At 46.4% G+C, this 22589-nt stretch overlaps 1 protein-coding gene and 1 long non-coding RNA gene across 3 annotated transcripts in view; one reads left to right on the top strand and one right to left on the bottom strand.

Annotated features, from left to right (window-relative positions):
- On the top strand, positions 1–8995 carry LOC310757946. Its single transcript, XR_014545587.1, has 2 exons — positions 1–132; positions 8705–8995. It is a non-coding gene; the product is annotated as an uncharacterized lncRNA (long non-coding RNA).
- N4BP3 (NEDD4 binding protein 3) overlaps positions 2836–22589 on the bottom strand; it is a 25226-nt gene continuing 5472 nt past the window's right edge. Inside the window, exons 1-6 of one of the 2 annotated variants that reach the window (XM_083603664.1) lie at positions 10678–11439; positions 9869–10300; positions 7538–8074; positions 5439–5696; positions 3789–4971; positions 2836–3301 (exon numbers count right to left, since the gene is read on the bottom strand). In XM_083603664.1, the coding sequence (XP_083459790.1) occupies positions 4402–4971; positions 5439–5696; positions 7538–8074; positions 9869–10270 (1767 nt within the window). In that variant the 5' untranslated portion in view covers positions 10271–10300; positions 10678–11439 and the 3' untranslated portion in view covers positions 2836–3301; positions 3789–4401. Of the gene's footprint in view, positions 3302–3788; positions 4972–5438; positions 5697–7537; positions 8075–9868; positions 10301–10677; positions 11440–22589 lie in introns of those variants that run through there. The other variant, XM_083603663.1, reaches the window with a different exon arrangement.

Below are 22589 nucleotides of genomic sequence, written 5' to 3' on the forward strand. Positions count from 1 at the left end.
GACCATTCTTGGCTCGGATGACGTGCAGTGCACGACTGGAATGAACCATTTTTAGAGCTAATCGGGACCCACTTTTAGTTTGAAAGCCCAACGAAGTGTTTCTGCAGTGACAGATCAGGCAGAGGCTTGTCGGTTTGTGAAAAGTAGCTCATTATCTAAAAAGGTACCTATTAAGAACGACCAATCCTAGCAGGTTTAGTGCTCCAACTGGTGACACAGCCCTGGCATGTTTTACTATGGCTTTTCTGAAGCATTTCTGTTAATTCTTCAGCTCAAGGTGTCAGAGGTGATACAAACCTTTAATATTTGCTCAAGGAGCATGTCTACGTAAATATTCATCTTGATTGCTGTAGTGCATTCTGCATGGGGCAGCCCTTGAAACTTCACCCGATACAAAATGCAGGTAGCCTGTTGGTTTATCTAGAGCCATATAAGCCCAATTCTGGGAGAGCTCTGGTGGCATCCATCTCAAACTTAAATGCAATGTCTTGGTTTTTACCTTTACAGTACTGTGCAACCCTATAAGCATCTACTCAGTAGTAAGTCCCATTGCGTTAAACAGGACTTACTTCCATTGGGGCAAGAAGGGAAAATAAGAAGTATCCCTGCTTTCCATTACCAATGGTACATTCATTTATTGGTGGCTTATATGAAGGTTTAACAACTCATTTCCTATATATTTATTCTTCTAGAGGCAAATCAGCAGTGGTCCCTTACCTTTTGGAAAACACTACACTGCAGTCCGTTCAACTTTTATGAAATGCACATGGTATCTCATTGCTCTTCGAAGGTTTTCAGCCTGGGGCATTACATTGAAAACAATGAGCAACATGTGCCAGACATTTTATTTTCCTTATGTGTGCATTTCTTTTTCAATCACACCTTGATTAAAATTTGATAAAACAACTAAACACCCAGCTTATGCACAGCAATTTGGCCATTGCTTATGCAGATGAATTGTGCTATGTTTCCACAATGCTAGTACAGTAGACTTGCAGTGGAGCATCAGTACCTGTTAGGGCGCCTCAATGTTGACAAAGGCAAATCTACAGGCAGTCCACTTCATAGACAGAAACTACAGCAGCTGAAAAACAGGAGCTAGTCTACAGAAAACCTCTGACCTTGGCTTGTGACAAAAATGTAGTGTCCACATGTTTGCTGGATATAAACCACAAAAGTGGGAAAGGATTGTTGAGCAATGTTCACATACAGGTCCAGGAAATGAAATGGCAGAACTGACACTAAGGAACGATCCCACTAGTGAAAAACACCAATGTGAACAGTACATGCTTTTGAGGCTGTCTTATGTCCAGCTGTAGTGGGAAGAAATGTAAAGTGGAGTGACACACTTGTCTCCACAAAAGCTGTAGAGACCAGGTTTCTGGGCTGGGGGCCAAGAAGGAAACACTGCTGTCATAGACCTTTGGAGGAAACACATGCCAAACACAGGATGGCTGGAGGGGCCAGGACGTCTGAGCTTTCCAAGTGTTTTTGGATTGGAGCTGTAGCACCACAGATTTCTTTGTATCAGTGGCACCTGCCCGGGCCCCATCTCCTTCCAGGGAATGAATCAGTCCTGTGGAATTCAGGAAACTGGTTTGTCCAGCAGCTCTAGAAGGCAAGCTCTACTGCTCCCTGTGACGCCTCAACTCTTCCCTGTGGCATCTGAGCTAGCAGCTTGGTTTCTGGCTTTGCTGCCAAGTTTTGGTGCCGCCCTCTCCTGGGTTGCTCCTCAACTCTGCACAGCTCTAATTGATGGGTGGAAACCTGCTTTGGGGATTTTGGATGAGGCGCCAACAGAGCACTGGACTGGTGTGGGCACAGTGAAACAAACAAGGGATTTCAACAGCCGGCTGTCCGACAAGAAAAACAAGCCAAGCCTTTGCAGTTTCCTGGGACCAGGGAAGTCCAATTCAACTGGAATTGTAGGAAGCACATTCCCAACCAGGCCTAGTATTTTTATGCAGCCTGATGTTCTTATGCAATCTATTTTGCAATTTCTTCATTAATTTCCATTCCACCATTCACTAACCCAGGCCTTTGGCTTTTGGCTTGTGGCTTGGACATGAGCCAAGTACACATCATAGGTATCCAATAAATACATTAGATTTCTAGAGGTGGCGGGGCCACAGTGAAGCTCAGCCAGTTTCTCAGGCTATAAATTAAATTGCTTAGCTGCTTCAGTTGCAGTATAATTTAGAGAAATTTTTGCAGGGAAGGAAGCTGTGTTATATAAGACTGGATATCCCACACCCAGCACAATATTTGGTCATCAGATCTGTCAAATCCTCTACCAGCCAGCAGATAATTATTTTGTTTTTTGCTCTTGCTAGTTACGCTGTACATTTCCTGAATTCAAATGGCTTGGGCATGCCAAACTCTCTGTGCTCACTTCACACTTTTCTTACCAGTTGGGTGAGCAAACGCTGTTCTAAAGCAGGAACAGAAGCTGCAGGATGCTAGAAACCACAATCAACCTTTCTCCATCATCTCAGATTGCAGTCCAGATAAAGGATTATACTGACTTTCCACCCTTGAATTCAGAAAAATGCTTCAAGAAGATTCCCTCTTATCACCACCCCCTACCTACCCACCCACCCACCTTCCTACCGAAGAAACAGAGGCAAGAGAGTCATCTCCATTACTGTCTTATGCATGGCCCCATTTCTTCTCGCTGCTCTAACTGGCCTAGGTAAGACTGCAAGAACTGGTTGTGGAGCAACGTAAGCATGTGTATTGAACGTTCATTACAGTATAAATGCCATGGTCAACAATAGCAGAAGTGTTAGGGGATACTACAGTGGAAAGAGAAAGCAACAAACATGGAGCCAAAGGTGTCAGGCAGATTTTTATTCCAGGAATTGCCAGGTAGAACTTCCATTTCAGGACTCATCACTCTGGCCCAGAACCTTCAAATCCAAAAACTGGGGCACCAAGCAGCAACAGAACAGAGGGACAGAACAGCCCCATCCCCATTCTCCCCATTGCCTATGGAGAAACTGGCCCAAGCCCAGATGACCCTGCCCCCTGGATGGATGAGCCCAATTGGTTTGGCTTTCAGTGAGCTTTTGGACCAGACTTACACATTCTGGAGCTGAACATCTTGTCACTTACAATACAAGGCGCACACAACTGGAGCTTCTAAGACAGGCACAGCATGAGGACCAGCAGCGGAGCAAGCCAATCAGGTGCCTGGGGCGGCGCGCGTGCCCTGTGCCCAGGGGCTGCACCAGCTGGAGCAGGACACTCCGCGGGGCCTCCAAGGAGTCTGCCTGCCTCCTCCTACTCAGTCGCCCTACAGCTGAGGGGGAGGCGGTGGGCAGACCGTTTGGGGTAGAGTGGAGCCTGTGGGCACCCAAGCCACTTTGTCACTCCCAGGAGAGACGTGTGGCTCGGGCACACTGCAGGCCCCGTGGTGAGTGCCGCCCCACATTTTGTCACCCCCCTTTTGTCATTCCTCCGCCCGTGATGAGGACAAGCCAGATGGAGAGTAAACAAATCCTACAGGGCAAGGCTCATGCTGAGGGGAGTTTGCTCTCAACCTTCCCTTCTCGGCGGGGGGGGGGGGGAGAAAGGGGAATGCAGTGGGGCGGGCAGCCCCTGGTGTCACCACTGAGGGGAGAGACAAAATGCCAGGCAGCACTCACCGCAGGGCCTGGGAGTGATGCGGTGGCTTGGGCACCCGCAGGCTCCACGCTACCCCAAACGGTCCACCCACCGCCTCCCCCTCAGCTGTAGGGTAGGGCGGCTGAGTGGGAGGAGGCAGGCAGAATCCTCAGAGGCCCTGCAGAGCATCCTGCCCTTGCTGGCCCCGCCCCACAGGCGCAGGGCACGCGTGCTGCCCCAGGTGCGCGGTTTGCTCTGCCGCTGGTCCTCATGCTGTGCCTGTCTTAGAAGCTCCAGTTGTGTGGGCCTTGTGTTGTAAGCTTGCTCCACTGCTGCTTCTCAGCGCAACAGGCCAAGTCTCAAGTTGTGAAGAGACACAGCCAAAGCTCCACGAAGGGCTCATTACTTGGTGGCACCATCTTTTGCACATTCTTCTTCAGACCTTTTCAAGAAGGGCCATAGCTCCCAATCGTGGCCATTCACATTCCACAATAACAAGCCTTCCATCCCGACAGACAGTGCCAGTGTGGGCACAAAGCAGGACACAACAGGAAAGCATTCTGCCCTCCAAGACAGCAGTGACAGGGAGGCAAAGGCCTACCTGGACGGACAGAAAATGCCAGGTGCAATGCTGGGATTCCATTCCATGGACAGCAGCAGTCTTCAAAATCCTCTATGGGCGAGGTTAACCAGCCCTTTAGTTTAACCACTTCTTCTACCAAAACCCTAAGGTCCATGCTGCTGTGTGGTACCTCTCCCCTTTGTAATTCCAGCACAGAGCCCCTTGCATACTGTTCAGATCTTTGAGGACTCAACTCTTTCAATCCAAGGTGGCTCCGAGCTGATACTTCTGGGCTCAGCTTGGAACTGCCGGAACTCACTTAGCTGCCTCTCCAGTGTCTGGTTCCGGTAGTACATCTCCATATAGCTGGCCTGAATCTCCCGCTGATAGCGCAGGACTTTTTCCTTCTCCTTTTGCCAGGTTTTCCGCTCCTGCTCAAAGTTTGCAGCTTGTAGCTGGGCCTGGCGCCTCTCACGCAGCAATTCTCCCCATAGCCACTCAGCGCCCTCTGCGCTCTCCCCCTGCATCCCCTGACTTTTAGAGTCATCTGTTTCACAACCCAAAAAGTCCTGGCATGCTTGCATGGGAGAGTCCCGTGGAGGAACAGGGGAGCTGCGCTCTGGCAAGGTTTGGAAAGAGTCCCCCAACTGTGCCAGTTGCGAGTCCTTGGCTTGCAGCTCTGTTCGGACCTCCCGCAGCTGTGTTTTCAAGCTGAAGATTTCACCCAGTTTCTGGGCTATCTCCTCCTGGGCATCTCGGAACTGCTGCTTGAGCAATGAAATCTCTGCAGTCTTCTGACAGACCTGTCAAAACAGTACATTAGGGTGAGAACAGGGGATAAGACTAGACAAAGAGAAGCAGTAAGCTGTTGGATCCCGGGTGCTGCAGCACAGCAGAGGGAAAGGGCTGGAATATTTCCAAAGGACAATGTCATGCCCACAGCAAAGTCAACCAAGCAACAACAAAGACCAGAGAGAAAGGGAGATGTTGGGAGTTGCTCAGATAGGACTGTGAACATAAGGCTTTGCATGTGAAAACTTAGTTCTACAGCTTGGCAAGAGGGAAGCAGTAGCCACAAAAACTTTGCCAGCTGTCTAGTAAGAATTGATCTGCTTTGCAAAAACACCAGAGTTCAATAGAACTGGCAGCCTCCACTCCCAGATGGGGATGCATGGACACCAGTAGAACCATGAGCATGCTGAGGAGCAAAGAAGAGCCAGGATCACAGTGGACATTGGCACTGTGCTCTGTATGGGTTTCCCCCACTCACCTCCCACTGGGTCTCCTCCAACTTGGGGCTCAGGCGCTCTGCCTGTTGCTGCTGCAGCCTCAGCTCCTCGCACTGCCTCTGCTGAAGGTCCAGCTCTTCTTGCAGCCGTTTCTTTTCCTGCTGAGCTTTGTAGAGCTGCAGCTGAAGTGCCCGCTGGCTGCGTTGGGCCTGTTGCATCACTTGCTGCAGCTTGGCTACATACATCTGCTTCAGTTCATCCAGCTCATCCATCCACAAGCGCTGTTTGTCCTCAAACATCTGTCAAAATGAGAGAAGATCATGGAGGGGTCTTACGTCAGCCCTTGAGATGACTGGCCAGATTCAGTTGGCAAATCAATGACTTTTCTCAGTATAAAAGATATCCCAATCCAGAAAGCTCAGGCTTTCTATGGAAGGCAAATATATTCTACTCTAGGACTCATTCTTTAAATGTCTCAGTTTAAGTCCATAGCATCACAAGGTAAAAGGCGTAGCCAACACAGTACCCTGCAGATGATGTTGGATTCCAAGCCCCCATCAACCCCAGCCAGCATGGCCAATGGTCATGGATGATGGGTGTTGTAGTATGGAAACATCTAGAGAGACCACATTGGTTACCTCTGAAAGGATCCAGATAGCAGAACTGGGGAGAGTCTACATCCTGAGATTCTGCTGTCAGTCTGTTTATAGACAGGACTGGTAAGAAGAGCTAGTACTAGCCTGCTTCAGAATAAGTCAGCTCATTTATAATCAACCTGAATATGTATGACTGTATAAACTTAATTAACATATGTTATGATTCAGAAAAGGAGCAGCTTTCCATTATTCATGATGTGTAACTCCTTGGCACTTTAAGGATGGTAGAGCAAAACACAGTCCAGTGACAGCAGAACTGCCAAGTCATTCTGTCCCCAGAGCATAGCTTGACACTCAGTGAGACTGCATGTTCCAAACAGAAGATATGGATGGGCAACAAAACCCTGCAATATTATCTGAACAGTTCACTTTTTCACTCTATTGTGCTCTCCACATCATCAACAAAAAAGAAGACTTTCAAAACAAAATCAAGTAAAACAAAAAGGGGCTATGAAGCACCATTTACCTGACAGCCTAGGGAGGCTAAGAATTCCTTCAAGGAAATCAAGCAGAAAAGTTTGCCCCCAAAAGTAGTTGTTTAATATTTTAGACCACACAAATAATTCACATAGGGACAATTGGGCAAGTCACTTTTATGAACATAATTGCACAATTATTTTTAAACCCCTGCCTGTAACACAATTTGGCCATTGTCTTTCACTGTGGGGAGTTCAGCTCCCTTGACACTTGTGCTGGGACCAATGTAAGATAAGATGTTTTTCAATGATCATATACATATAGTAAAATAAATAAAATCAGTCCAGGCAGAAAAATTGGAGCTCAACTTCTCAGCTCTACAGTCTGCTCCACAGAGGAGATCCCTCAGCAACACGTATTTCAATATTATCCATTTCTGTATGGAAAAGCTTCACCATGACGATTACATGCTCTACTCCTTCCTTCCACTGGCACACACAGTACTTCACACACATCTCCTATGTAAACTATTTTTTCCTTTCCTCTAATTCTATTATATACTTAATGAGGAATGTGCAAGGAATTCTTTAATTAAATTTATATCCCACCCTTTCTTTCAAAGTAGCTCAGGACTAGATTGGTGGCAGGGATTGGTTCCAGATAGGAGTGGAAATCAGACACCGAGAGTCTTGCAAATAAGCAGCCTTGCAATGAAGTACTCTTACTAGTCCACCTGCCCCAACATACCCATGTTAGTAATCTGTATGGCACTTTGAAAGCCCAAAAGCAGTGTAGGAGCATCCAGCTTTCTTACTCCATAGAAAAGCTTCTCCGTTGCCTTGAGGCCATTCTTATTCACCACAGGCATCCAGGAAAGTGGCTACTAGCAAGCCTCTAGGTGACATGGCTGACAGTGATGTATGTGGGATGCAAATTAAGGATTAGATGCCTTAGGAACGGAGGATGATGCAAGATCCAAAAAACAGAAGGCAAAATGAGGAAAGGGAGAGCAGATTGTAGTTTCCACAGGACCAAATAAGCCCATCCTGTGGTGAAAATCCACCCACCTGTGTGAAGGGATCATCATTCTCACTCAGATTTCTCTTAAGCTGGCGGAGCTCCATGCCCTTCTCTGTCAGCCGGTCCTCGAGCTGCTTCACCACATCTTCCAAGGAGTATGTGGGTTCATACGGAGGGGGTGGTTCCCCAGAGCTCTGCAGGCGGCTGAGGCTCTTGCAAGACAGAGGTGCTTTGTCTACAGCCAAAGGGTCCCGTGGCCCCCGAGAAGCCCTGTCTAAGGAACCGCCAATGTGGTTGATGTGGCCTACGGAAGCACTGAGCTGGGTTGGAGCAGGTTTGAAACGGGGAGTGTAGGTGGGGAAGCTTTGGATAGAGTTGGTGCTCTCGTCCAGGCTGATGGTGTGCAGCAGGTGGCTGCGGAGAGGGCCGCGTTGCGAGGAGCTGCTGGTGCTGCTCTGGGTCAGCAGCGTGTGCAGGCTCCCGTTGCTCTTGGACAGCTTCTGGCCTTTGGCTGATGACAGCCCCGGCATGGACAACAAGCTCTTCCCAGACACCACCTTGAAGGCAGAGGGTCTTATCCGACACTGGAAGGAACACAAGAGCCATTAGCAGGTACATCAGCCCATGAGCAAAGCAGGGGTGGAAGGAGGTCAACATGTTCTTGCCACAATTTGTAGAGTTGGTTCTATATAGCAGGGATGCAGAACAGCCGGTCTAGGGGGCAACTGTGGTCATCCAGGTCTCTTATCTGGCCATTGGGACTCTTCTCAAGCCACTCGCCCTTCCTCAGCCACACCCGCTACTGGACCTGCCTCAAGGATGGAATTCAATATAGCGCTATGGTGAAATTCAATATGGTGCTAGGGTGAACAGTCCATCAGCACACAGAATTCTCCTTGTGCAACAATCTCCCCCTCTTCTCCCTCCACCCTGTCCCCCAAATCTGATTTAGGGGTTGCCCCAACACTCCGGAGCAAATCTGGGGAGGCGCACACCTCACATGGTGGGGAGGGGGAGTCCCATTGTGCAAGCGGAAGTAGTTCTGCTCATGAAATTATTTCTTTTAATACTGCTCTGAGTATTGAGAGAAGCGGAAGCTGGTGTTGCGATGGGGGCTACTCGGAGTAGCCATAAGCAGTGCACAATGGCCGGTAACAACGTAATGAACCCACAGCGGCCAAATCACATTCTCAGATACAAGCCTGTATCCACAGAGAACAACCCTACCCTGGAAGACCCCACACCAGACTACATGAATCTACTGGGAATGATTTTCAGTATGTGTGACTTGATGCTGAAGCTAAAGTGGTGAGCCTGGGTTGTTGTCTACTGTTCTTTCATCAGCATTGCCAACACTCGGAGCTCAGAAGATACCAAACAGATGATGAGGTGCACTCCCTCATCAGAGAGGACTATTTTCTCAGACAATGCAGATCCATTTGCGCATGCCTTGGGTGTACTCATTTTGCTGCATTAATAAACTGATGGTCATTGGGGGTGGGAAATACTGCCCTGAATGTTTTTGCTTGGCTGCAGCGTGTGCTTGATTGAAATTGATAATGCTTGTCGCTTGCCACCTGGAAACTAGCCACCTGCACAAAAGTAAAATTCACATTTGTTGTTGCTCTGCCCACTTCTGCCTCTGGCCCCACCTAACACTGGCATGTAGCCCCAAAAGGATTGCAGCTGTTGATCTAAAAAAGGGTTGCTGCCTCGTTATATAGTTTGGTTTTCCCTACTGATCGCCCCTCAACTACTTCCTCATTCAGATGTTGAAGATAAATGGCATAGGCCTTCAAGAAGAACAAGTTTCAGGCAGGGGCAGCCTACTTCTTTGACCAAGTAGGCTGGACACTCCCTGGCCAGCAGCAGCAGCATACTGGAGACCATGTGGAATTTGGTGGCCATGAGGCCAAGTGTATCCTAGGGTCCACCAATAGCAACAGTACAGCAACAGTAGCCAATCTAGTTGTTCTGTCCACTATAAACGGCATCTCCTTAGATCTAGCTCCCTCCGGGTCCATTAGCTCCTCCTATGCTCCAATGCAGTGGTGGAGAACCTGCTGCCCCCCCATATATTGTTTGATTACAGCCCTCAATAGCCCTGACCGTTGGCTTTGGCTGATGGGAGTTAGAGTCCAACAGCAAGTTCCTGACCTCCAGAACACCCCATTAATCCAATATCCCCACATCACACACTGCTGGACCCTATGTACAGCTAAAGGCTTTCTGTTTCAGCACATCAGAAATACTGTAGGACTACTGGTGGGAAAATGCATTGGATTTATGCCAAGAAGCCCCACCCCATTCCCCTTGCAATCAGTCTCTGCCAAGAAACTCTCTCTTCCTTCCTAAAACCACACCCCCAGCTTGCTCACCTTGTCAAAGCGTCCACGTTCAGGCAAGGAGCTCTTGGAGAAATCAGCTGCCCGTTGATTGTCCCGGAAATACCGCTCGGGGGACTGGTTCTCCCGGTCACTCTCATAGTCCCGTTTAAAGCCACCTCCAGATGACTGGTGCTTCTTCTCAGCCCGGGTGTCCCGTTTGCCCCCATGCAAGTAGCCAAAAACTTCACGCTGTGACATTCCTTTCCGGAGCAGCCCGTCTGGCTGACGCATGCCGCGCAGACCTCCCGGAGCAGTTGGCAAGAAATCCTGTTTCTCTACTAGGCTGCCCACGCTGCCCATGCTGCCGTCGTCAGGCTCAGAATCCAGAGAGTAAGGATCAAAAAGACAATTGCCAGGGTCACAGGTCACATGAGAAGCCTGTGCTGTTGCCATGGAGATTTAACGACAAGCGGAATGCCAGCACTGCCAAAAGAAGTCACACAGGCACACAAGTTATTGATATGTTTGTTCCCACCAGCCTGTGGGGACAGCAGGCTAAAAATCTATCCCAATCCATTCCTGTCAGCGAAAGGTCCTCACACCAGTTCCTAGTGACACCATGCTAGGAAACAAGTCCTCTCTTAAGCTTTGGTAGTCAAGCACACCAATAGAAGCCACTGATACTACGGGAGGGGTAGGGAGTCCAGAAGCTGTTGTTGGCCTACAACTCCCATCAATCCTGACCATTGGCCTTGCTGGTTGAGGCTGATGGGCATAAATGCCCAACAACATCTGGAGGGCTGCAAGGTCCCCACCCCTGCCCCGTCTCCTGTATCCCTTTTACTGACCTATTTACTCACCCAGCCAGAGCAGAGTCCAAATGCGGGAGATGCTTCAGCAGGAAGAAGCAACTCCCAACAAGGAGGCAGAATCCACCCAGACCTGCTCCTCACAGAAGCCTAAGTTATTCTCCTCTGATGACAAGCTGACTCCCATATCTAGCTCCTCCCCCTGCCTCAGGCAGTAGGGTGGAAAACGAAAATAAACACGCTGGATGGCAAAGGAGGAGCTCCAAAACTGACAATACTTGCGCAGCTACCAGTTATTCTCTCACCAAGGCTACTGCAAATCATTTCCTTATTTTAGCCGCCAATAAAAGAACTCTTGGCAAGCCTATATTGGGCTGGAGAACCTGTGCTTCCCCATCATCTCCGGCCAATGCAGTTGGACTACAACTCCCATTATCCCTTACTATGCTGGCTACGGCCGATGGGAGCAAGAGTCCAACAACATATGGAGGGTGCCAAGTTTCCCACCACTGCTCTATACATTATATGCTGGTGGCAGCCTCTACTGTCCCTAGGAACATCCTGCTCCAGTGATGATCACTGATAGCCTTCCCTGGCCCACTTGGTCAACTGCAGTCAGAATCCTATATAATAAGACTTTGCTGGTAGCATATTTTTGCGGCTTAACAGGCCAGTCATAACAGGACATGAGTCTGGCATGACATTTGATGGGACCAAAATGAGGAAAGGAGCTTCCTACCAGGATTCAGCCTTGGTCTGTCATATTGTAAGAGTGATAGTGATGATGCAACTGCAATTTCCCTCTCACACCAAACAGGACCTTTATTTTAGCTCTAGGCTAGTCTGATGTTCAGTTGGTTAACAGGCGGGAAAGAAAGGAAGGAAGGCACATACCAGATGCTGACATGTCAGCTCCACCACTGCCCTGAGTTCCAGCCCTCTTGCTGTGTGTGGAACCACTGACACCTCTCCCTCACTGAGGTGTGCTCTTGCTATGATGTGGCCACGGATGGCACTTCAAGAATATGCTAGCCCGGCCTCACAGTTCAGCACTCACACAGCATGACCATGTACGCAGGAAGGTAGATTCAGCATTGCCATGGAACCATGGATTCACAACACTTTCTCTGTCTTCATTGCCACAACCTAATGCTTGCCAACTTCCATGGGGCAGATAGGGTGGCCATGTGTCCTACTATGGCAGGCATGTCAAAAGTCCGTTTCAGGGGCCTAATCCAGCCCGCTGGTCGATTTAATCTGGCCCCCATGGCAGTATATGTTCTGGGGTAAAAATCCTTTAAAAAGCTCAACAACTTTGGGGTAAAATTGTAAAAAATGCTCAACAACTTCAATCCTAAAAAAAATTCAACAACTTTGGTTGGCCTTCACGCATGTTCACTTCATCAAATCTGGCCCTCTTTGAAAAAATTTGGGCACCCCTATTTGGGCTGTCTGGTCATAATCCAGTTTAAAGATAAAGAACCAAGAGGAGGGGGGGTTGTCTTTGAAGTTGCCCCTCAACAGTGGACTGAGAGGCACACAGGTCACCTGGTCAATCTTTCCCACTATGGATGAGATGTATTGTACTTTTACCTAAAATATCAATTCTTTCTAAATCTGCATCTATACATATGAATTAGCACATACAGATTTACTACAGGTTTGTATGGGGTATTTTTTACCTCTTTTTGGTAATGGGTTTACTCTTTCTTGGTGATGTATGAGTGGGCACTCTCGGAGTAGGATAAATCTCAAGACTCCTAAAATTCAGAAATGTCACCCAGTTTCTATATACTTGTCTCCAGACCTAGCTCCAGATATACACTGGCAGAGCTGAACAGTAGAGAAACAAGCATATATGACTTGCTATTTTTGCCTCCTTGTGGAGGCAATAATATAAGGAATAACAATCCTCTGTGTCCCCTCTAACTAAAGGCAGGACTCGTGTCTTAAACTGTTTGGTGATTTCTCAGGGCAAGAACTAAAGTAAGTATCTTGGCACAGATTTATTCTGATGAGGCAGCGTTTCAGGGAGCTAAATTGGAAACATGCTCAGAGATGAGCTGGAAGCACAAACAGCTGAATTGGAGGAAACCGGAAAAGATATTTGGGAGGCAAGATGGGCAGGACAGCATCATTTCCTGAGCAGGTGTGAAGGCTTTGAATACTCGGCATTACTAGGAGGGAGCCTGAAAGCCTGCTGTTAACTGTTTGCAAATGAATGTTTGGTCTCCCAATGCCACAGATCAAGGTCTGGTTTACACATGAAGCAAAATAAAGGTGAACTTCTGACAGCAGGTAGAGAGCCATATTTCCGAATGCTCCCGGAAGTCCAACAAAAACTCCCTGAGCAGAAACCAGCACAGCGAACAATAGGCTAGACTAGTCCTGATAAGATAGTTTCCTACAGCCAGGGATTACTATATCTTCCCATCTACCGCTTAAAATGATATTTATTTATTTGTTTGTTTGCTTGCTTGCTTGTTTGCTTTAGTTATTCTTTGGGTTATGGGCAAAGAAATATTAAAACAAGAAAAAAATCACAAAAAAATAAATGCAATACAGAAACAGCATTAAATGAGGCAGCAACATTCCAGATAGGAAAACAAATTCCAGAAAGGAAAACAAGCACACACACAAAAGGGGGGGGGGAGTAGATAAAGAAATTAAAAGCGACAGATTTTAAAAACCTGTGAGAATAGGAAAGGGTTTTGCCTGGGGACGAAAAGATGTCTAGCTACGCAGCAGAGAGAACCTCTCTGGCAAGCCACTACTGAGCAGCCCAGTTTTTTTTCCCATAGCCACCTGTTGTATCTCAGCTGTGGTGGCACTCGGAGAAGGATCCCCATTGTTGATCTCGGAGTATATAGGTACATAAGGAGGGAAAGCGGTTTTTCAGATACTGCAACCCCAAACTATGAAGGACTTGGAAGGTCAGAATCAGCACTCTGATTTGGGCCTGGCAACACGCTGGGCACCAGTGTAGTTGGCATAATAGGCTCATAGTACCCAGCCCCTAATAATAATAATAATAATAATAATAATAATAATAATAATAATAATTTTTTATTTATACCCCACCCTCCCCAGCCAAGACCGGGCTCAGGGCAGCTAACAACCAATAATAAAAACAAGTTGATTAAAATACAATTTAAAAGATTAAGATACAACATTCAAACATTAGGATGCAGTCTCTTCATAGGAGGAGAAAGGAAAAAGAAAGAGGGGGAGGGAATCAAACTGATTCTAAACCAAAGGCTAGGTAGAACAACTCTGTCTTACAGGCCCTGCGGAAAGAAATCAGATCCCGCAGGGCCCTGCTCTCATGAGACAGAGCATTCCACCAGGCCAGAGCCAGTGTTGAAAAGGCCCTGGCTCTGGTTGAAGCTAATCTAACTTCCTTAGGGCCCAGAACCTCTAGAGTGTTGCTATATGTGGACCTTAAGGTCCTCCGTGGGGCAAACCAGGAGAGGCGGTCCCGTATAACAAATAGTACTCTTGCAGCTGTATTCTATACTATCTGTAGTTTCTGGACCATCATCAAAGGCAGTCCAACATACAACACCTCACAGTGACCGAATTAGGTTACCAAGACACACCAGGATCACTGAAGCCAGGCTATCTCTGTCCAAGTATAGTCATCGTTGGTATACCAGTCAGGTAAGCTAGCAGAAGGCACTATAAGATGGCAGAAGGCACTCTTATCCTCTGCGTGGGTAAGCCTAAATGCCCACTGTAAGAGCTCAATGCACTGATTTGATGTGATTTATTATATTTCTATGCCGCATTTCATTCAAATGAATCCCAAAGTGGCTTACGAACAATAAATAACAATAACATGATACAGCATAATACATCACAAATACACCATAAACAACATAGAATATTTAACAATTCATCAGGAAAACCATTACAATTCATAAAACACTTAAATCATCAACTAAAAAAATAAGCTAAACATCACAAAGCAAAAGTCATAACCCGGGGGGGAGCTCTATTCTACACTTCCTTCCATTTATTCATAGGCCTCTAAGAAGGTAATCTCAATATTCCAGTTTCCATCACTACCAAATTAGGGCTGATTTCTTGAATTGCCCAGGGCAGTGGCTCTAAGAAGGCTAGCACCTCAGAGCACTCTCTGCACCTCCATTTTAAACGAGCTTGCTGCCAAATGTTCATGCTCTGACCCTGCAAGATAATGACCCTAAGCACTGCCGGCTCATTAATTATCGGATAATGAATCAGCCCAACATGCTCATAACCCTGAGTCAAAAAGCTGCCACAAGTACGGAAGCACAATGTTAAAGGGGCTTTGCCAACAGGTGCCAAAAAAGGTCCACAGTCAAACTGGCAACAGAACCTGGGACTCCGCATTCCCTCTTGTAGAGGCCAGTAAGTCGGCTCCAGTCATATCAAGTAGATCAAAGGCAGTCCCAAAGAGGAAGGTTTCCATGGCAACAGACTTCCACACAGCTCATTTATGTTCCCACATGTACTGATAATATACAGTCTGTTCAAAGCAGGCTTGTGGCAGAGAGCCCGCCCAGCTTTAACAGATGTTGACACAGTTCTTGCAGAGGCGTAAGAGTTCTCCACCCTTGGTGCACATAATTGGGTCCCCAGTGCACATGACAAAGGGTAGCGACAGTAGCTAAAGGCTCGTTATAATGATCGTATCCCATGTTGACTGGCACATAGGATGGGGCGTTTCAATAGATGTCCCAGAGGATTTGGCGGCCTAGATTCCTACACAGTGCCAAGACTCTTGAAACTTTCCTGGCTTAGAGGCTCACACCCCATCTGAATCAGGAGAGACTGTGCATGCCCTGGACCAGAGTGTGGACTCGGTGAAGGCCAGAAAAATGAGTCTGAATCATTGCAAGATGGAGGCGCTGCGGGTAAATGGTTCCCAAGTCTCAATAATTGGACAGTTGCCTTTCTGTTGGGTTGTACTCCCGTAATGGAGCAGGTTTGTAGACCGAGTGTGCTCTTGGATCCAACTCTGACACTAGAGGCTGGATCCTAGATACAAGCGAGAGGGCAGTTGCCCACTCTGGATAGGGCTGCACTCCTCCTGAAGGAGCAGGTACATAGCTTGGTGGTACTCCTGGAACTTGGTGGCCTCAGTAACTGGAAGTTCTTTTTATGTATGCCCACCAAGTGTGGCAGTTCCTGATTAGGGATGACCTGGCTACTAAATTCCATGTGTATTGATAACCTCAAGACTATGCCTTTGTGTTTCATCCAGAAGCTTCAACTATTGTGGAATGTTCTGGCTAGACTGGTGATAGAAACAGACTACCACCAACACATGACAAAGGACTTAGAAGACATGCACTGGCTTCCCGTCTGCTACCATGTACAAAGTCCTGAACAACCTGGGCTCAGGATACCTTACTGACTGCTTTACCCCTGCTGGACTTGACATCTTTCCGCAGGGCCTGAAAGACAGAGCTGTTCCACCAGGCCTTTGGTCAGGGCGCAGCCTGACCCCCTCCTTTGGCAATCCTCACAGAACTCTAGCCCAATGGTTGCCATTAATCTGATTTGAATTGATTTTATAATGAAATGATTTTAGAATGTTGTATCATTTTAATGTTGTTAGCCGCTCTGAGCCCAGCTTCAGCTGGGGAGGGCGGGATGTAAATAAAACTTTATTATTATTTTATTATTATGTCCTAGGTTGATCAGTGAGATCATCCGGGGAAGTGTGGTCCCCCATGGACCAGAAGCACAACTCATGTTAACAAGAAGTCACGCCTCCATTGTAACAGACTTACTCTAAGGAACTCCCTACCATTAGAAATTAGGCAGGCACTGTCCTTGCTAAGTTTCAGGTGTCAGGTTAAACCAGGAGAGCTTCACACCATGAATGTTGTTCTAATTTTCTCCCCTCTACAGTGGTACCTCTGGATGCGAACGGGATCCGTTCCGGAGCCCCGTTCGCATCCTGAAGCAAACACAATCTGTGTCCGCGCATGCGCAGATCGCGATTCACCGCTTCCACGCATGCGCATGATGTCATTTTGAGCATCTGCGCATGCGCGAGTGGCAAAACCCGGAAGTAATGCGCTCTGTTACTTCCGGATTGCTGGGGAGCGTAACCCGAAAATATTCATCCCAAAGCTACTTCAACCCGAGGTATGTCTGTACTTATTGTATCTTGGGTGTTTTTATTTCTGTAAGCTGCTTTGAGACATATGGTGAAAAGTGGTGCATATGGTTTTAAATAAATAAATAGAAGCTGGGGTGACCTTCATGGCTAGGAGTGCTTTTTTACCAGCTTTGGTTGGCAATACAGCTACGGCCATTTCTGAACCAGGATAGCCTGAAAATGGTTGCTTATGCACCAGGATAGCCTGAAAATGGTTGCTTATGCACTGGTAGCCTCCAGGTTGAACCACTGCAAGAGGTGATGCTGCCCATGAAGTTGGTTCAGAAACTACAGATCGTGCAAAATGCAGTGGCTCAACTGCTCACTGAGGCAGACTATCACCATTGTGTTATGCCGTTGCTGAAAGAATTATACCCACTGCCAATTAGCTACCAGACTAAGTTCAAGGTGCTGGTATACAAAGCCTATAGAGCTTGGGACCAGAATGTAAGAGTATATTACTCCTTATATGCCCAACCAGTAACTGCACTGTGAAGAGAAATGGACTTCTGCATATGCCATCTAATCAAGAGGCCTATTCTGTACAATGTAGGAATTGGGCCGTTAGAATGGCAGCACCAACTCTTGGGAACTCCATACTGTTTCTATCAGACAGACACCACCTCAGTTATCTTTTCAAAGTCTATTGAATGCCTTCTGTTCTTCAACAAGCCTTTGCAGTGGATATTTTTATCCCACTCAGTATCTGCATCAAACTGAAATCGTTTTTATATTTGAAACTGTGTGTGTGTGCGCATGCGTGCACATGTGTGTGTGTGTGCACATGTGTTTATTGTTGATGTATTTATTACTTTGAGATATTTTATAGGAAGCAATTCCTATACAGAATGGAATAAAATAAATATTTCCTAATACCGTCTTGTTTTGTTCATAATAATTTCATGATTAGCTGATGGGGTGATTTTCTTTTATTGCCATGTTGCTGATGCTATATGTGAAACAAATTATTGAATGCTAATTGTTTTTGGTTATATTTTGAATTGTTACAGGGCGGCAGTGATTTCTAGCATATCTTTTGTCATTTCTTAGGGTTCTAAACCACCTCAAACACAGTAACTTGGAAAGGTGGCATACAAACTGGAATAAAATGAAGTTGGGCTGGTTCACATGGATGAACCTGTTCAGGTAACACTAGGACTGTGACGCATTGAATCTGTATGGAAATTCCTCAGTCAGACCTGTCATGCCAACTGGGATGGAAGCCAGTTCCTGCCAGATCTCTTTCTCTACTGTTCAGTTCATAGTCTGATGTCCAATGACTCTTCACTATTCTCTGTCTTCTGAAATGTTTTGTGGGCATCATAGGACTCCACCCTTTTCTTGAATTTGCTCCATGAAGTTCTATCCAAGTCTTCATCTAGTTCCTTTTCCCTCTTAGTTTCCTTTCAATCATCTATTGAAGGATCTCCCATCTTCTACAATATCACATTGGACCCTAGGACCCTTAGGAAAAGCACCGTCACACTTCTTCAACCTTTTCTGCACTCCGCATACTGCTCCAAATCCATCCAAATATACCTTCATTCGCTTCCTTCCTATTCACATTCTTTTCCAGTACAAGCTTCACATTTTGTTTCTTCCACTTGGCCTCTTGTCTATGCTTCACATATACATGAACACATATTTTTAAACTTCTGGATATATTTCTCCTGCCAGTGAATGCTCTGCTTTATAACAAAAAGCTAGGAGAAGCAATGGGTCCTGTCGGGATGCTACCTGGCAGGGCTGGCCTATCTTGCAAAAGTGAGAGGGAGGTGGATTGACCATGTAGGTTGCCAGAGAGCAGAGGTGAACAAAAAGGGCTAGGTAACCCATGCAGGAATCAGGTTAATGGGCATGCAGCACTCCTCCTGACTGGCACAGATGTGCCTGGGTACAAAGAATCATAGAATTGTAGAGATGAAAGGGACCCTGAGGAACACCTAGTCCAAACCCTGCAATGTAGGAACACGCAGCTGTCCCATACGGGGATCAAACCTGCAACCCTGACATCATCAGCCCCACACTTTAACCAACTGAGCTATCTCAGCTGTGCGTGGAGGGTGTCCCCTCACCTTCCCTAGCGTGGAGTTGCACCTTGGATTTGAACCAGGGACCTCCAGCCTGCTCTTCTGCAGCCCCAGAGCTCCTGGCATCTATGCATGGTTGTTCAGGCTGAGGATGGGAGGAAAACAAATGCCCCATGCTGTGTCTACTTACTGTCTGCTCCTCTTGCTCTGTGGTACAGTGGTACCTCGGGTTAAGAACTTAATTCATTCTGGAGGTATGTTCTTAACCTGAAACTGTTCTTAACCTGAGGTACCACTTTAGCTAATGGGGCCTCCCGCTGTTCTCATCCTGAAGCAAAGTTCTTAACTCAAGGTACTATTTCTGGGTTAGCGGAGTCAGTAACCTGAAACGTCTGTAACCTGAAGCGTCTGTAACCCAAGGTCCCACTGTATTTGCAGTGTGGGTTCAAGCCTTGGAAACTCGCTCTCTTTTGCCCCCCACATAGCTTTTTCCTTCCCTTCCCCTCCTCCCTCCCCGCTGTGTGTTTGCGTGTGTGTGTGTGTGGTTAGGCTTACAAAAGGTGAGCACGGCCATATTTGCCCCCTCCCTCCAGTAGGGCTCACACTCTCATATCCAGCTTCCCAGCCCCGTGCTCTATGCAGTGAGTCACTGAATGTTGCTGCTGTCAGCAAGTGTCTGTAGCTAGCTGCTTTTGTTACACAGCTCAACCCCTCCCTTGGGCTGCTTGGCCAAAGAGTTTTTACCTCCCTACCTGAATCTTTAATCCCTGTTCGCAGGAGGGCTGCACTTGATATTTGCAAGCCTCTTGCCCAAGAAATTACTTGGGTGCTGTGTAGTCACACTGCCGGCACAATCCCTGATTCACAGTGGGCAGTGCCAGTTTTCCCAGGAATGCTGGCTCTGTTTGATGTCTCCCTTTCTAATGCTGTTTTTGTATTTGTATGTGTGTATGTGTGTCCCCCCACTTGATAAATAGAGGTTATGGGGATGTTCCAGCAGTGTAGTGGTGGTGCATTCCGCCCCCCTTGCCAAAAAAGAAAAGAAAAATTAAAGCATAGGATTGCTTTGCCTTAGGGCTAGTTGCAAACTGATTCAAGGATACTCTCACCTAATTTTTAACTGACCTATGAAAATCTCCAACACAGGTTGTATCCAAGTATCAGAATTTAACCAAGATAAATTGGGCAGCCATACTATAAATGGTAACTAGAGCAAGAATAATTGGTGCTACATAGGTGGAGGAAAATAAATCCTTCAAGCCTTAGGGCAAAATTCCATCACATTATGAAAAATAGGGGTATGACATTTCTGAGGTATATTATCTTACAATGTGTGTGCTTTGCATGACTTTTCACCTCATTTTGAAATGCCAGTGATTGCCAGAAGACTGGGCTAAATTGGCAATTCTTGTGGAGATAAGTGCTAAAAAAAGAACTGAGGCGAGAGACTGGCTTGCTGCAGGAATTGCCAAGAGTCTAGCCTCTGCAGACTTCAATAACAACTGACACTTTATTTTGTCACACACTGGAACTAGTGCTTCCCTGTAGGATCAGACCCCCTTCCATTTATGCCTATATACAAATCTATGGTGAGAGAGACCTCACTTGTAATAGTGGGCAGTATTCAGAACACATGCCCTGTGCAAGGATTTCCAACTGCATAAGGGGACTTTCTCCAAGTCTCACAGTGGCCAACCAATTCTTGAGAGTAGGATGTGGACTAGATAGGCCTCCTTTGGCCTGATCCAGCAGGGTTCTTCTGATGTTCCACTAAGTATTTGCAGCAATAGGACAAACTGGGCAAATCTGTAATGTAATAATAAATTGACAGTGACAAACAGATAATACAAGTGGTCAGGGCTAAGTCAGGGACAGGTAAATGAAGCAGGCTCAAAGTTGAAGCAGGCAAAGTCTGGGAAACTGAAGATGGCTTTGGATACTACCCAGAATTGCTGCTGGGGGGAAATGCATGAATAACTTGCACATCCTGCTTCCATTCTGCTATGTGCTACACAGGTATCCAGCTTATACAGCTCCTTTTGAAGATGATAGTTTGCTGCTATAACTACTACCCAGAAGCATGGAAAGAGCGTTATCTTTTCAGTGCTCCAATGCAACATCTGGAACCATCCATAGTTAGGATCTAGAAGCGATGCATGGGCATGTTCTGTTGTAGAAATAAGGGTTTAAGGCAGGAAAGGAAGATCTAGCAGTGCAAGTGATAACTGCAACAAAGCACACATAAGAGAGCAATGCAAGGCAAGAGATGACTGGGGATATTTGAGATCTGGAGGCACATTACCGTAAGGATGCAGTGGTGGCTAAATGGACATGGTTCTTGTCCAATTCTCAGAGAGTAAGTCAGGTACAAGGATTCCTGACACTAAAAGCTGAAACTTCACTATCCAAACACACTAATACAGTACACTGGTACCTTGGTTCTCAAACTTAATATGTTCTGGAAGTCTGTTCCAAAACCAAGGCGTGCTTTCCCATAGAAAGTAATGCAAAATGGATTAATCCGTTCCAGACTTTTAAAACAACCCCTAAAACAGCAATATAACATGAATTTTACTATCTAACAAGACCATTGATCCATAAAATGAAAGCAATAAACCAGGGGTCAGCAAACCTTTTCAGCAGGGGGCCAGTCCACTGTCCCTCAGACCTTGTAGGGGGCTAGACTATATTTTGAAGAGAGAAAAAATGAACGAATTCCTATGCCCCACAAATAACCCAGAGTTGCATTTAAAATAAAAGGACACATTCTACTCATGTAAAAACACGCTGATTCCTGGACCGTCCGCAGGCTGGATTTAGAATTGGGCCGGATCTGGGCCCCAGGCCTTAGTTTGCCTACCCATACAATAAGCAATGTACTACAGTCACACAATCAATCAATCAATCAATCAGTAGCTGAACTGGGTTCCACACAGTCACAAAAAGAGCCGCAAAACAAAAACGCAAAATAAACAGCAAAAACAGACAGACCTCAGCGTAACACTCAAAACAGAAGTGTGGCACTCAAATCGGAAGCGTAACACTCAAAACGGAGCATGTTCAGCTTCCAAAAAAAGTTCGCAAACTGGAACACTTTCTTCCACATTTGCAGTTTTTGGGTTCCAAGGCGTTTGAGAACCAAGGTACCACTGTACTTGCGTGGGCTGTAACATTTCTGGGCCAAGGAACTCTTGGTCTCTCCTGAGAATGTCAATGTTAATTTCATTTCTTTCTCAAAAAAGAGAAGGCGATAAGCTTCATGGTGTGAACAAGTATTAAAAAATGTGACTGCAGTTTATGCCAAGACTCATAAACCAGAAGGCAAATTAAGAGACTCCAATATGTGGCTGTCACTGAGAATGACTTTTAAATCAGCACCAGATTTTTAGAAGCTTGCTGTGATTCTGAACATCTGAAGGAGACCGTGAATGTCATAAAAATAGAAAAGGCCTCCTGGATCAGACCAAAGGTCCATCTAGTCCACCATTCTATTCCTAGTAATGGTCACCTAGATGCTTCAGGGAAGCTGATAGCAGGACAGCCCTCTGCTGTTGTTTCACCACCACCTCCAACTTGATTTCAGTGCTATACATGTTCTAAACTTGGGAGGTTCTATTTACCTATTGTGTCCATTGATAATCTTTCACCATAAATTTGCCTAATCCCCTTTTAAAATCATTATGTAAGCCTGTGGCCATCAACACACCTTATGGAAGTGAATTCTACACTTCGTTTGAAATTATTTTCTTTTCTCTGTTCTGAATCTACTGGGTGTACTG

The sequence above is a fragment of the Podarcis filfolensis genome (assembly GCF_964270895.1).
Source record: "Podarcis filfolensis genome assembly, chromosome: 2".
Classification (NCBI taxonomy): Eukaryota; Metazoa; Chordata; class Lepidosauria; order Squamata; family Lacertidae; genus Podarcis; species Podarcis filfolensis.